Source organism: Melospiza georgiana, chromosome 2 (genome assembly GCF_028018845.1).
Source record: "Melospiza georgiana isolate bMelGeo1 chromosome 2, bMelGeo1.pri, whole genome shotgun sequence".
NCBI classification, from domain to species: Eukaryota; Metazoa; Chordata; class Aves; order Passeriformes; family Passerellidae; genus Melospiza; species Melospiza georgiana.
In genome coordinates this window covers 1,435,259-1,450,708 of record NC_080431.1, presented here as the reverse complement: position 1 = coordinate 1,450,708, position 15,450 = coordinate 1,435,259, and the positions used below count along the sequence as shown (strand labels likewise).

Here is a 15,450-nt window from a genome sequence, read left to right as displayed (position 1 = left end):
TTGCCACGCCGCCATGTTGGCGAGGGCTGAGCCGTGGGTACGGCCCAGAGCGGCGTTAGACAGGTTCTAAACCCCGTGGAAACCGACGCGAGAGGCAGCAGTGTGTGAAATAAAACCCATAAATGATAATTCACCCCGAGATCATACCTGGAGACCTGCTCTGCCCAGGCGTTGCTGTCGGAGGGTGCTCTGCTGTTATCCAGGAATCACAGCATGGCTTGGATGGGAAGTGACCTTAAAGCTGATCCTGATCCACCCCTGCCATGGCAGGGACACCTTCCATTGCTCCAAGCCCTGTACAGCCTGGCCTTGGGCACTGCCAGGGATCCAGGGACAGCCACAGCTGCTCTGTTTTCTTGGGAAAACAATTCCTTCCCAAAATCCCACCTAGCCATGCCCTCTGGCAGTGGGGAGCCATTCCCTGTGTCCTGTCACAACACATTGGTTTTTAACCGTTTAGGGATTGTAAGGGATTACAAAAATAACAACAAAAATGAGCAGATTTGATGCCTGGCCTCTAGGAAGCAGAGATTTAAACTGCATTTTGTCATAGATATCATTACGGCTTGCAGTTGGACCTGATGATCTTAAGGACCTTTGCCAGCCTAAGTGATGCTGTGAAAATGCCCACAGCAGGAGCAGTAAAGCAGAAGATGCCACTGCTCTGGACCAGGGAAAAGCCTGGATTACCACTAGATGTCAGTGCAGACGGTTTCCAGGCTGGGAAAAGCCTCTTGAATGGATAATAATGAATAAATGAATCCCCAGGGATTCGTTGATCCACAGCTGGAGGGATGGCGGAGCATCCCATCACAGGCAGGTGGCAGTGAGGAATTGTGCCCCCTCTGTCACAGACTGTGCCCAATCATCCTGCCCTTCCCTGAGCCCCAGAGTCTCTGTCCCACTAACATCAGCCTCTGGAGAGGTGTCCAGCAGCTGGGATGTCTCTGTGCAGGGATCTAAGCCCTGTGAACTGGAGTCTCAAATAATTTTTCAGGGAAGACCCTGCCAAGCTGCACAAACCCCGCTCTGCTGTTTTCCACCATAATTTCAGAGCAGAAAATACCTGCCCAAAATCATCTATTTTTTAGGTTGAGTTTACCCAGAAGGGGCTCACCCAATATATTTCTGTATCGTATAAAGACAGCAAAAGGCAGAACATGAGCAAAAAGCCTGACCTGGATGTATGTCCCCTTTTCCACAGCCTGTGAAGCAATGTGGGATTCCTCCATGAGCATCAGCCAGCCCTGGGTGCTGGGAATGGATTCTGGGCTGGCTGGAGATGTCCCTGCTCACTGCAGGAGGGTTGGATGAGCCGACCTTTAAAGCTCCCTTCCATCCTGAGCCACTCCTGATTCTGTGCGTTCCCCCTGCTCCATCCCTGCTGAAATGGAGGCTGGCAACACCCCAAAAAAGCTGTGACACAGCTGCACCCCCTCCACAGAGAGCTCAGGTGGGGTCCAGCAGCTGCCAGTGCCCTCCCAGGCCAGCAGTGGCTGGGATTATCCACAAACCCCATGGTGAGTGAGGGACACTCAGGTTTCCCGGGTGCATCCCTGCTGTTCCCCATTCCCCACTCCTCTGTGGAGCCTCACCACCAGCACAGGAGCTCCTTTTGTCCCCAAAGAACATGCAGGGGATGGAAAAAACTGCTCCAGCCGTGACCCTCCCTGGCTCTGGGCACATCCCTGGGCTGCAGCAGCTGCATCTCCTCTGCCCTGTGCAGGAGCAGAATCAGGGATGCACAGGAAGGATGTCACCCCAGATGTGGCACTGGGCAGCCCCCTCTGCCCTTGGGCAGGTGCTGGGAGGTGGTGCCAGGTTTCCTGGCTGTGGGGGATGTGGCTGGAGCAGGTTTGGGAATGAGGAGCTGTCCTGCAGCCTCCCAGCTCCAATGAGTGCCCAAAATAAGGGAGATCCTGCCAGGGACTGTCCTGGCTCTGCAAAAGGACAGGGAACAGCCTTGGGGTCATCAAAAACACAAACTGGTGCAGGCAGAAACCCAGCCCATTCCTGCTGTGGTCCCACCTGCAGGATTTGGGATGACATGCTGGGTTCCACTCAAGCCAGGCCCCATCACCTCTCTGGCCATCCCCGAGGATTTCAGCAATCTCCCTTCCTGCTCCTTATGATTTCCTGGTGCTCCAGGAGCATTTGGACAGCTGCATCCCAACCCACATCCCTGCATTTCAGTGCAGGAACCAGCGGATAGGGCAGAAACCCTCCCAAATCACCATCAGAGGCACTCAGAGCTCATGAATTTTCCCAGGGAGCAGCAGTGGAAAATGAAACCCCGGGTAGAGATGGACAAGATGAGATAGTTTGCATTAAATGAATGGAGATGGGTCCTGGGAGGTAATTCCAGCAGAGATAAGATGAATTGCAAGCACCAGTTGTAAAGCATTTGTAAAGCCTAACTCGGGCAGGAGTTTTACTGCAGGAGAAGCTGTGTTAGAATTTACTGCTGCAGTTGGAGCAGCTGCTGCTGCCCAAGCTGTAAACCCCTCACTGAGCTCTCCCCACTCCCTGGCACCTCTGGAAATCTTCCTGAGGAACACTTTCTGCCCTTCAGAGTGGGGAGAGATGGAGGGAACAGGGCTGGGAGTCAGGGCCACATCCCCAGGCCTTTTGTAAACACTTCACACCCAGCAGGATTTACTGTTCTTAGCTTGGCAAGAACATGGGGAATAAGTCCAGCAAACCTTCTGGAGGCAGGGGAAGGTGGACAGGGATGGAAGAGGGTGTGCAGGCAGAGATGGCTCTCAGCTGCCCCAATCCCAATCCCTGCAGTTGAAAAAGTGGGATTGAAACCCAGGCAGCACCAGCTCAGCTCCAGGCTAAGGATGAATAACTGCTCTGGAAAGGTGTGTGGGACCCTCAAGGAGAATTCACCCCTCTGAGGACACAGCAGAGCTTGAAAACCAACCAGCCAATGGGCAAAACAGGAGCTGTGCACTGGACATGGTCTGGATTTACCCCAGGAATTGCAGCCCTCAGCAAGGTGTTAGTGAAGCTCAGTCTGACCAGCAGCCAGCTCGACTGTAATCCCAGCCTGTCACCCCCAGCACATCTGATAAACTGCTGGCAGAGTTTCAGAGGCTGTTCCCAAACAGCTCCATCACTCTGACACCCTCCTTTGGGCACCTGCCCTGCTAAGCAGCATTTTGCTTCGCTGCCCAGATTCACTTTAAGGACTTCAAGCAGGTTATTAAACAATTTAGACTTGCTTTAAAAGCAGGAAATGGAGTGAGGATGCTCCGTGTGCTGCTTAGCTGGGAACCCCTGGCTCATTGCTATTTAATGAAGCGAGTGGCTGCTGGCAGAGGTCATTCCAGCAGCTCACACCCAGCCCCACAGCTCTGCCTCAGGGATGGAAACTGAAACTTTAATGGGCATTTCCAGCAGAGCAGCTTGCCCTGGCACTGTCACCCGAGAGCCAGCAGCTAGGCAAGCGATTCTTAATCAGTTTTCAAGGCCCAGGACACAGGCTGAGGGCAGGAGGGGCTGCTCGGCCCCAGCACCGCGTTTTGTGATGATTTACAGGTGCACTGAGACAAGGCTGGTGACAAAGGCCACCCCCTGCTCCTCCTGGTGGAGCTGCTGACATGACACACGAGCCTGGAGGGACAGGACAAGGGGGAATGGCTTCCCACTGCCAGAGAAATCCATCCATGTGGGAAAATGGCACCTCCAACACAGCTGAAGAGGCAAGCACCACTGAGGGAACTTGCTGAGGCTGCAAGGCTCAAATCCCAGACCCTCCATCCCAGATTTCAGCTCCCTGCTTGCACAAGGGAAGCAGAACTGCTGTGCCAAGCTGAGCCCAGACCCTCCATCCCAGATTTCAGCTCCCTGCTTGCACAAGGGAAGCAGAACTGCTGTGCCAAGCTGGGCCCAGACCCTCCATCCCAGATTTCAGCTCCCTGCTTGCACAAAGGGAAGCAGAACTGCTGTGCCAAGCTGGGCCCAGACCCTCCATCCCAGATTTCAGCTCCCTGCTTGCACAAAGGGAAGCAGAACTGCTGTGCCAAGCTGGGCCCAGACCCTCCATCCCAGATTTCAGCTCCCTGCTTGCACAAGGGAAGCAGAACTGCTGTGCCAAGCTGAGCCCAGGTGCTGCGGCAGCAGGGAGGGAGCTGCTGGTCCCGGAGCAGCCTGGCAACACCCAGCTCCATGGTTTCCCTGCTTTTCCTGCTTTCCCCTGTCCCCTCTCCACCCCAGGCCCACAGCCAGGGAGCAGCAGTGATAAACTGGCTGCTGGTCCAAGCACAAGGTTATTTTCTAGGACATTAAGCAGAACCCTCGGATGCCAGCTTGCAGGAGAGCCATGAAGAGTGACAAGGCACCTGACCAGAATGCAAAAGCAGAGCTGCAAACTTAACACCTTTTTTTTCTCCCCCTTTATCTGTTAAAAATAGCTTTAGAGGGGAAGCTCACAGCAGTGTGAGGGGCTGCTGGCTTTAGAAAATGAGCAGTTTCAGCAGAAATATTCAGTGACCACCACCCAGAGAGCTCTGATTTTTGGCATCTCAGCCATCCACATCTTAAATTAAACATTGAAGCTGCAATGCAGCCCAGTTGTTTGGCAGGGGCTAATAAAAAACTGAAAATCTTCACCCAGCTTGCTTTTCTGTAGGAATAATACCACTAACATCACAGAATTATCTCAATCTACGTCTGGCTAGGACTCCAAATCAATAAATTGTCTCCTCACCCTCAGATCAGCTCAGTCAGGTAATTTTGAAAGCAGCAGCAGCACTTCCCTACTGTTAGGCAGAGCAGCTCTGGCAGCTGAATTATCACTGAGATTCCCTCATTATCCAAGAGCAATCCCACTCCAACAGTGTCCTTGGGGAATAATTTGCAGTGACCTAAACAAGGAGGGAATTGGGAGTGCTGTATGTATTATTACTTATATATGACATTATTATTATCATTATTATTATTATTATTATTATTATTATTATTATTATTATTATTATTATTATTATTTAGTATTTTAATTATTACCATATCGCTACTTTTTATTATTATCTTTTAATACTTATAATAGTATTTTAATTATTACTAGCATTATTACTTTATTATTATTAATATTATTGTCACATTATTATTATTATTGTTACTTACATACTGAATTTAATATTTGGATTAATATTTGGAATTAAATTTTGGTTTTGAAAGGATTAAAAAAAAATAATAATTATCATTAATAACACAATATCCATTTTTTTTTAACTCCATAAACCTTATTTTGAAACCATCGGTTTCTCATGTCTCTTCATGCAAGTTTATTCCAGGAGTAGATCCAGGGTTGTTGCTGTTTTCCAGACAGTGCCCTCCCTCCATCCCTTCCCTTTGCTAAGCAAAGAGGCCCCAGTCTTAGAGAAATTAATTAGTGCAGTAATTTGCCCAGGACACAGAGGAGAAGCCGAATTTGTCCCACTCTGCAGGATTCAGCTGAATAAAAAAGACCAATAGCTGTGCTGTGGGATTTTAAAAAGCTGCTGTCAGCACTCCCAATGCAACCAGACCTGGAAATTCATTCGTCTTTCACTAAACAATGGAAAAAGGAGAAGCAATTACAGTAGACAAAACTAATTACAGCACAGCTGAAGCACAGCTCACAGCACTCACTCTCCAATCTGCATTCAAAAAGAAAAATCCAACCCCAAAACCACTGCATCAAAAAAAGGTGAAAATCTGGGAGTGGAATAAAAGCAATTTTGAAACAGAAGTGGCACTTCAGCATGGCACAGACTGGTTTTGTTGGAAGGAGAAACCTTCAGGTGATGCTTGGCGAACAGGACACAGGGATTTAGCCAGGAACGATGCCAGTGGGGGGAAAACGAGCTCCCAGCTCCTCCCCATGTTCACTTCACATCCAGCTGAGTTTTGGGTGATGTTTGTTAGCTGCCAGAAGAGCATGGTGTTGGTAATGCCAAGGTCTGGGGTTCATCTCCATGATCCTTGGGGATCCCTTCCAGCTCAGAATGTCCTGGGATCTCTGTCGCGCTCAACAGCCTCTCCTTGCACGGTGAAGGTGAGGTTATCCCTGTTTCCTGATCCTCACAGCCATCCCTGCCTGACCCAGAACACTCCAGGGGTATTCACTCACACCTTTGGGTGAAATGACAGAAGAGTCCAAAGCCTCCTGTAAAGGCCATTTGATCCCTGGCCATGGTCCAGGCTGGCAAGGGGCAGGGACAGCTCTGAGAGAGGCAATTCCTGATGCCAGAGCTGCATGGCCCACAGGCCTGCCTCCTGTTCCCTTGGGAAATCCAGCAGACAGCAAAAGGGAATTTTCAGAATCCCTGCTTAGCACAGAGACAGGCTGGAAAATGGACTGCAGGGAGAAAACCTGAAGTGGGAAGAGCAGGAGGAATGGGACTGGGCTGTGGATGGATGTGGCAGACACCACCTCAGGCCTCATGCCCTGGGGATGTGGGCCACACTTGGGATTTGAAAGCCTCCAGAAGCCACTTCCAACACACCAAGCTGCCACTGGCCATGGCAGAACGTTATTTTTCTCCCTGGATCCTTAAGGAGGTCCAGTCTGAAGCCTTGATCCTGGAACCCCATTCCTGAGTCTCCACGGCCACTGCACAGCCCTCAGCCCAACACAGAGCCTCTGCTGCTAGAGAATCATCCAGGAAAACCCTTTCAGACCATGGAGTCCCATAATTCCTCAGCACTGCCCCATGTCCCCAGGTGCCACATCCACATGGCTCTAAATCCCTCCAGGGACAGGGACTCTCCACTGCTCTGGGTGGCTGTGCCAATGCCTGAAAATCCTTTCAGTGAAGATTTTTTTTCCCTCTTATCCAACCTAAATCTCCCCTGGCACAACTTGAGGCCATTTCCTCCTGTCCTCTGGTTCTGTTCCAGGATTCTCTGCATTTCCAGCCTGGAGAGGAGAAGGCTGGGGGGGAACTGTGTGCAGCAATAGTGGAAGGAGGGTGCCAAGAGGATGGGGCCAGGCTCTTCCCAGCAGTGCCAGCACCCCAGGGGATGCACAGGTACCCGTCAGACCCACTCTGCCCCTCCTCCTCGTGCTGCTCCACAAGCAGAGGGATTTCCCAGCCCTCCCTCCTGGTATCACTGCAGTGCTCTCCTTCATTTTCTGGCTGGAATGACCTGCAATGCAGAGGCTCACTCGCTGCACTGATCCTGCTGCCAGATCTGTAATCCTCAATCCCCCAGGGGAGTGCCTGGAGTAGGAAACCGCTTGGCATGGCGAGCACGTCAGCATTTTCCTGGCTGCATTTTTTATTGTCTCTTTGCTGCATCCCTGACTTCAGTTAAGTTTTCTTCCCTTTCATCCCTCACTTTCTGCAGTTCCTTGAACCGAGGTCTCAACATCCCTGAGCTCCCCCCATGCACAAACCTGCCCAGGTATGGGGGGACAGCACATTTACTCCCATTCATCCCAAGATTTTCATGTGGGGCAACAAATCTACAAATGGAAAAAACATGGGGAGACAGAACTGTTCCCTTGGCAGTGGCATCCTCTCTTTCCTGGGAGGCTCCAAAGGCTGATTGATTGAGGTGGATCCCCTGCTAATCCTGCCCCTGCCATGCTGGGATTTACAAGTTATTAATTACAGGGACCTTGCAGAGCAGCCAGACTTCCAAGCAGCAGAAGATGCTTTACTTAGAGAAGATGGTGCAGTTTTTGTTTGCTTTTTTAATTACTATCAGCAGTGAGAGGCATTTGTGCTAGAAGGGAGAGAGAACTTGCCCCCTGCATTGATTCCTTTGAATATTTCAGTAAAATAAACCAGAAGAAACTCTGGCAAAATTTGGAGTAAACATCACATTGTTTACCCCCATTTCTTCTACCCAGTCTCAGTCCTATTCACCTTTTGAAAATCACTGAATTCCAGGCTGGTTTGGGATGGAAGGGATCTTAGATCACCTCATTCCATCCCTGCCATGGCAAGGACACCTTCCACTGTCCCAGGCTGCTCTAAGCCCTGTCCACCCTGGCATTGGACACTGCCAGGGATCTGGGACAGACACAGCTGCTCTGGGAACCCCCCACCCTCGCAGGTAGGATTTCTTCCTAATTCCCAATCCACACCTCCATTCTTTCAGTTCAAAGCCAAAATCTGGCAACCAAAGCACGCAGAGGAAAGCCTGGCTCTAACAGATCTGCTGCTGACCTGCAGGGACCCACATTCCACCCTCTGCACTGGGGAAGCTCCCCAAATCAAATCCCTTCTCTCGACTATGCCAAGCAGCAAACAGAGCCCTGCAGCCTCTGTGGTTCCCCAGCATCTCTCTTTGCCTCTAAGTGGTCTCTGTGCTCCTCACACAGTGCAGGAAAGGCACTTCAGGGACAAGAGGTTTTCGTGGAAATCAGTTTATGGCAAGAATGATGGGATCACAGCACAGCTCTGCTGGTTCTTGACCCCAAGCAACAAGCAAACAGTGAAAAGAAAAGGACACAGCTGTCAAAGCAGCAAGGCAGGACAGTTTTTAAAGGAGCACCATGAATCCATACAAAAAGCAGGAAAAATGGGATTTCTCAAAGGAAGAGGCTGCAGGAGCTCAGGGGAAAAAGCGAAGGCCTGTGCAACAGCTCAGTGGGAAGAGTGGAAGTGCAAAAAGATCCAAGCCAACCCCACAGCAGAGTGCTCTGTTCCATGAGGAAAAGAGTCTCCAAAACCAGTGGAAATGATGGAATATTTGGCACCTACCAGCTGTGGGAACCTGGGACTGGCCCAGCAAGGAGGAGGTCAGTGACAGGCAGCTTCTGAGTGCAGTGAGAAAATCACACGTGGAAATGCAGCCCGCAGAGGGATCCCGGAGCTGGAGAGGGAATGCTCCTAGCACAATTAGGCAAATCAAGCCTATTAAGGGACAATCACTCTGAAGGGCTGTTATCAATCACTCCCCTGGCTTTCTTTAGGCAATTATCCTAATTGCATCAAGGCTATTAAGCAATTATTTTGATAACTGGAGCCTTTTTGCCGGCTCTTCGATTTTTGGCAACGTTTTGTTCTTTGTATAAGTGCCCCCTCCAAAAGATGTTTAAAGCTGATTCTAAGGATGTCCTTTTCCTGAAGCACAAGATTCAAATTTCTGTGTAAAAGCACCAAGTTTCTCTCAAGAAAACGCTGATTTTTATCCCTGGGTTTTCCCTCAAACCTCCCCACCACCCAAATCTCCCAGGGCAGCAGGGATTTAGTTCCACTTTTTTATTATTCAACTTTTTATACATAATAAATACAAACTTTTTACAGCCAATATAAAGAAAGCATTTGCACTGATGCTTTCAGGGTGTACTGAGCTGTACACGATGCGACGGCCGATACATGCCCTGTATGAAGAAATCATAGTTAAAAAGGAGGCATCTTTTTACAACTTTTCTTCCTTTTGCTTTTTTTTTTTTTGCTTTTTTTTTCACTTTTGTTTTTTAAATAAAATTAGCAGCTCTTACAGAAAATATTTTAAAATACAACTAAAGAGACTTTTAAATAAAAATTTTCTGGATTTTTGAAAGTCCGGGTGTGAAGGACACAGACCTGTGTCCTGGCCAAAAGAACTGAACATGAAACTGGTGAAACTGGCCAAAAGAATTGAACATGAACATTATGGCAAAAACTTGGTTTTCTTCTGCGTTGTAAAGATCTCAAAATATTTGCAAACAGTTAAACCTTTTTTTTTTTTTTAAAAAAACGTTTCTTTTTAAACTTAAGAATAAGTTTGATAAACACATAAAAAGACCTCAAACAGATCAACAGGACAAGAGGTGCAAAAGAAGGAATAAAATATGGAAAAGACTTCATTGGACAGTCACTGATTCCATAACTGATCCATGAATTGTTGCCCTCAGACAGCCCCACTCTTGGTTAAGGATCCCACTGGGAAAGGAGACTGGCAAGCACTGCATGTCCCAGAGACCCAGCCTGGGCTGGGATTTCCAAGTATGTGCAAAGTTTATGGTCAAATCTTGTTAGATGAGTCGTTGGGTTTTTGTTGTAAATGCAGCCTCAAAAAATAGCCCTTGTTAGTAAACTAAAGGTTGAAAACTTACTGGCTTTGAGAAAAAAACCATGAAGACACAAGAGAACCCACAAACAGCTCCAAACCCAACCTTGGGAAGCCTTTGATCTGAAGTTTTCATCTGATGGAGAATGCTGACAATATTTTAGTCAGTACCCAAGGAAAAACCTGCTTGCATCCAGTTTTTCCCTCTCCTCCAACCATTCCGCTCCACATTCAACTTCAGAATATTCTTTGCCCTTTTCTCTCAAAAAAAACCCAAAATCCAAGCTCCCTTTTCAGAGCTCTGTGAGGGAAATGTGAAACTCTTTTCCTTTCAGTTTCTTCCCTGAGAGGAACTGGGCACATCTTGGGCACGAAGGTGGTGTGAAGGCAGAACCTGGAGCTGCTCCTGGCTCCCTGGCTTTGGCTGGTTAATGGGATTGGGGTGGGAAAAGGCTACAGGGCCATCCAATGCAACAACTAAACGCATGTAAATACTCTAAATGGAACTGCTAACTCTAGAACTCAGGTGGTTTGATGACAAAGATACACTGCTAACGTTGGATAATAAAGTACACGGCAATAACTGGGATAAGAGTGACCCAAATGCTTTAAAAAAATAAAATAAACCCAACAAAAGAACCAAAATCCCCAAAATCTGCTAAGAGAGAAAAAAAAAAAAAAAAAAAAAAAAAAAAGAAAAGAAAAAGCAGCTCAATTTCCAGATCTAGACAAAAATCTCACTTGCTTTTTTGCTTTTCTACCCGTTGGTTTCTGCTGTGGAAGAAGATTTTGCTGCTGGTTCAGCACCTCCATGTTAGATCCTCTATGAGTAAATGCACTGAGTAAACACAAAAATCCAAAGGCAGAATGTTCAGCTGTGAATCACTGACAAGGGGAGCACCCATGGAATGAACACTCTTGCTTCTCCAGGAGATCATTTTCCCGTCTCTTCCTTTCTGCAGGGGGATTCAAGAGGAGCCAGCCTCTCCTTTAGACTTCTTTTTCTGTTCCCTTTTTCATTCTTCTGATGAATACCTGATCAGGCAGGTGATGCTACTGGAAGGATCCACAATCTTTAACACATTCCTATGGCAACAGTAATATACTGTACTAATGCACAGGAGCAAAGGATGCTAAGACTAAGCTGCATGAACGGGGCTCTTTCTTTGTCTCCACATCAAAATGGAGCATCTCCAGCCAAGAAAAAAAGCCAATCTTGGCCTGTCTTGGTTTGTGCTAAGAGAAGAAGAACGATGTAGAGAAATCCAAACAAACAAACAAAAAAAACCAAAAAGGCACAAAATATTCATGACTGTGGGAAGGAATCCGCCAGGTCACTGCCACATAAAATCCTCCCTATCGCTCGCTCTAGTCCAAGTCTTCATCATGCAAAGGTGCCTAAAAACGAGATTGACCAAAAGCTGTGTTTGGCCTTGATTGTAGCACTACTAATGAGCCAGTCCCCTCGTTACACCAGAGTGATCTCCACGTCCTCGATCTTCTCCGTGGGCCGGCGGTGGTGCTGCGTCGGGGGCGGCGGAGCTGCTCGCACCTGCAACATTCAGAACCAGCCTGTGACCACCCCAGAACGGCCCAATTCCACCAGAAAGCCCTGGCACTTCCTGCACTGAGCTGCAGATGATGCAGACTGCACCTCCTGCCCCCCTAGGGATGATGCAAACAAACGGGTCGTGCGTGCAGCGGGATGCAGCTCCAGTGCTGTGAGCTCAGCCACCAGGGATTTTCCTTATGGCCGGTCACAAACTCCCTCCAGGGTGCAACCCCAGATTTATTCCATGGATAAGCCAGGATGGAAACCTGGGAAAGGCTCATCACATGCTGAATGTGATGGTGCTTTTGCCTGCAATTTCTGTGGAGAGGGAACTGCCAGGATGTTCTGCTGCACCTGACTCACTGATACTTCATCAATCACTGACCTCAGCAATACACACCCAAAATGTGATGTTGTTTTCACACTCTGCCACACCAGTTATTCTTGCTCCTGACACAGATCACTTTAGGTGCCAACTGGGTTTTCAGGACACCATTTCAGAATACACCAGACTTACTCTGGAAAATGGGAACTGTGGAGCAATCCTGCACCAAACTGCCCAATACTACCTCAATATTCAGAATATATTATTTGAATATCCAAAAATGCTCTTTTTCTGCAACCTCATTCACTGAGAAGGTCAAGAAAAGGAAAATGTTATGTTTTAGTATGATTTGGTTAAGGGCTTTGAAAACCCCACAACTTGATTTCAAAGTTAATCGTAGGAGATGGAATTTGTCAAGTTCTAAGTGATTTAATTCTTCCCTTCCTTTTCTGGCAAATTTCCCTTTTCCAGGCAGCAAAAACAACACAAAATCTTCATCATTAGGGATCATGAACCCAAACTCCTCAAACCAAAGGGGGTGGAAATAAACAGAATCCCAAATATACAGGAAAGGAACTGTATAAACCATAGGACTGACCTCCTCTGGCATTTGCTCCCCACCTCTTTTTCAGCTCTGTTTAGGGAATGCTACCCTTTGAATATCAATATTTTATAATATTTATAAAATTATTATAATACATTATTAATGTAATAATATAACCTTACATAATATTTTATAAAATATTTTATCAATACAACCCATAGAATTTGCTGGTCACTTACAGGCCGCAGTTTGCCATAGGAGCTTTCTGCAGGAATTCGTGGAGGTTGAGAGAATCCAGGGGACTCTGAACCAAAGCTGTTTTCTGAGGGAATAAGCAACACCCCATTACAAAGAAGCCCCTCAGTATTGCTGAATTTATGTTGTAAAAATGCTCCTTTTTTCTGAAAGGTTTCTAAATGAAGCCTTTTCCCAAAACGTTTGCAAATTTCTCACCATTCGTCGATGGAGACCTGGGGAAAAACTGGGATCCTCTTTTATCAGGGCTGGGATAGGGACTGGTGGGAGGCTGGTCATACAGAGGCAGTGGTGGCAGGGAGTTGTTGGCCTTTGGAGTGGGGGATACCTGTGCCAAAAAGAGGGAGAAGCTGCAGTAAATCCTCCTTGGCACATTTAACACACACACACACCAATTTTCCAACCCATCCCTACTCCAGCAAGTTCCCTCTAGAGCAAAAGCAGCTGGCAGGAAAGTCTGGGAAGGAAAGCCAAGGTATCCAACAGGGATTCAATTTTTTAAAATCACAGGTTGCCACTGAACAGAAATTTTTAGCCTCTCCCAGGTAATTCAGAGAGGATTTTTGAAGGTTATTCGAAACAAAAAGGTTGCTTGGCCAAGTGGGGTTCACACAGAAGTGCTGGGATCGTGAGCTTTATCCCCACTCAAAATGCATTCAGGTGTGCATTTTTGTGGTAGTCTTAAATCAAGAAATAAAAATACTAAAAAATTCCATTGTAGAAACGTAGAAGTGCAGTTTCTATCTCCAAACTCCACACTGGAATGTGTCTGATTTTCTAATACGATATAAGGATTATAAAACTACGCTGTAGAAATGAGGACATTACTGCAAAAATTACTGTAATCCAAAACTTGTTAGTATCCTACCCCTCAAAACTGAGAGAATGCAGAACAGATTTAAGTATGAAGATACTAAATTAGGGCTGAAAGAGCCTGTAATTCTCTTTTTGCCCAGTTGGGTCTGACATCTCCGTCTCATAAATTAATGACAGGACGTAAACTGTGAATTTTCTCCTTTGATTGCTTTCTATCCAAATATCTGCCTTTATTCACAAATTTGCAAAAATACATCATGAGGCTGGGTAAGAAACTAAAATGCAAGCACTGAGGGCTTGGGTTGGTTTTTTTTCCTTATATTGGTTCTGATTTTTTTAACTTAAATAGCTTCTGATTTTTTTTTTTTTTCCCTCTTAAACTAGTTTTGATTTTTTTTTTTCTCCCCGAAGAAGTGACAGAACTTAGCAAATAATAAACCAAGCCAAGACCTCTTTCCATACCTGGATATCCCCAATCCACTGAGTCTCTCCATTCTCTGAGGCTGTGAGCTCCTCAACCAGCACGGAGGGGAAGACCCCGACGCGGCCGTTGAATTCCCCCTCCCAAAAGCCATCATCATCCTGGTTCTCCTTGTTCAGGATGCGGATGATGGCTCCCTCTGGGAAGGACAGCTCGTCATCTGTCTGCCCCTCGTAATCATAAAGTGCTTTTACAAAACAGACTGCAAAATGGAAAAGAAAAAAAAGCCAATGAGATAAGGTAAAAACAGAAGTTACAGCAAGTTTGATAGCTGGAGCTGGGGATTTTGAGGTTCTTTTAAAGATTCTGTTATTCCTGGGGCAGATTATTCCAGTTTTCCTTAATTTTGGTCTCAGCTAAAATTTCCTTAATTTTAATCTCAGTATGAGCTGAGGAGGTGAATTACGCAGATTTAATATGAGAGATAATTACTGGGAATGGCCGTGTTCAGATATGGGTCAGTCTCACTCTGCAACTCCCTGAAAGGAGGTTGTGGCTGGTGGGGCCTTTTCTCCCAGGAAACCAGAGATAAGACAAGAGGAAACTAGTTGAACAGTTAGAACATCAGCTGGACTTGATGATCTTATAGGTCTCTTCCAGTCTTGAACTTCTGTGATTCTGTGAAACCTCAAATTGTACTAGGGAAGGCTCAGATTGGATGTTAGGGAAAATTTCTCCCCTGGAATAGTGATTAAAACATTGGAACAGGCCGGGAAACGGTGGAGTTCCCATGCCTGGAAGGATTAAAAAATGAGCAGACTTTGCAGCATGGTGGGATTTGGTCAAAGCTTGGATTTCACGATCTTGGAGATCTTTTCCAGCTTTAATGACTCTGTGACTCCATGAAATGTGGGAAACCCTCCCAGACCCCGTGTGCAGAGCGTTCCCCAGGGCCAGCTAGATGCCCTGTGTATTTCCAGGCGGGGTTTACCGTTGGAGTCCCCGTTGAGGCTGCCGGGCAGCAGGTCGGTCTCCGTGGAGTTGTTGGAGGTGTGCGAGCGGGAGTCCAGCGCCGCCAGGGACTGCAGCATGCTCAGGAGGCTGCTGGAGGTCGGGAACTGCAGGTACTTCTCTGGCACGTAGCCCACCTGCCCAGCCTTGTTCCGTGCCTGCGGAGCAACAACAGGAGCCGTTCTGTGCCTGGGGCACTGCTCTGCAGAGAGCCCCAGAGCTCCCTCCCATCCCCGCCTCATGGAAACAAGCTGAGAGGATGGTACCTTCACCCAGTCCTCCATGTCTCCATCTTCAATCACCTCCAACACCTCGTGCTCCTCTATGGTCAGCTCGTCTGGCTGAGAAGCCTGCAATGCGGGACAGGAAGGATGGAAAAGGGAAAGTCACTTTTAGGGCATGGGCAGTGGAAAGAACATTCCCATCTACTTTTACTAGGAGTGATTTTTTTTTTTAAAAACTGAAAGTTTTAACATGATTTAAAACATCCCAATGAAGGTTCTGCCATTCACAAAAACCCTTCTCCCTGA

General features: G+C 47.3%; 1 protein-coding gene across 2 annotated transcripts in view; it reads right to left on the bottom strand.

The window, feature by feature from the left end:
* Nucleotides 1-9,188: 9,188 nt before the first annotated feature.
* FCHSD2 (FCH and double SH3 domains 2) overlaps nucleotides 9,189-15,450 on the bottom strand; it is a 119,930-nt gene continuing 113,668 nt past the window's right edge. For both annotated transcript variants that reach the window (XM_058018637.1, XM_058018638.1), the window contains 6 exons: nucleotides 15,187-15,270; nucleotides 14,901-15,078; nucleotides 13,951-14,171; nucleotides 12,871-13,000; nucleotides 12,657-12,739; nucleotides 9,189-11,548 (listed from right to left, as the gene is read on the bottom strand). In XM_058018637.1, the coding sequence (XP_057874620.1) occupies nucleotides 11,465-11,548; nucleotides 12,657-12,739; nucleotides 12,871-13,000; nucleotides 13,951-14,171; nucleotides 14,901-15,078; nucleotides 15,187-15,270 (780 nt within the window). In that variant the 3' untranslated portion in view covers nucleotides 9,189-11,464. The remainder of the gene's footprint in view (nucleotides 11,549-12,656; nucleotides 12,740-12,870; nucleotides 13,001-13,950; nucleotides 14,172-14,900; nucleotides 15,079-15,186; nucleotides 15,271-15,450) is intronic.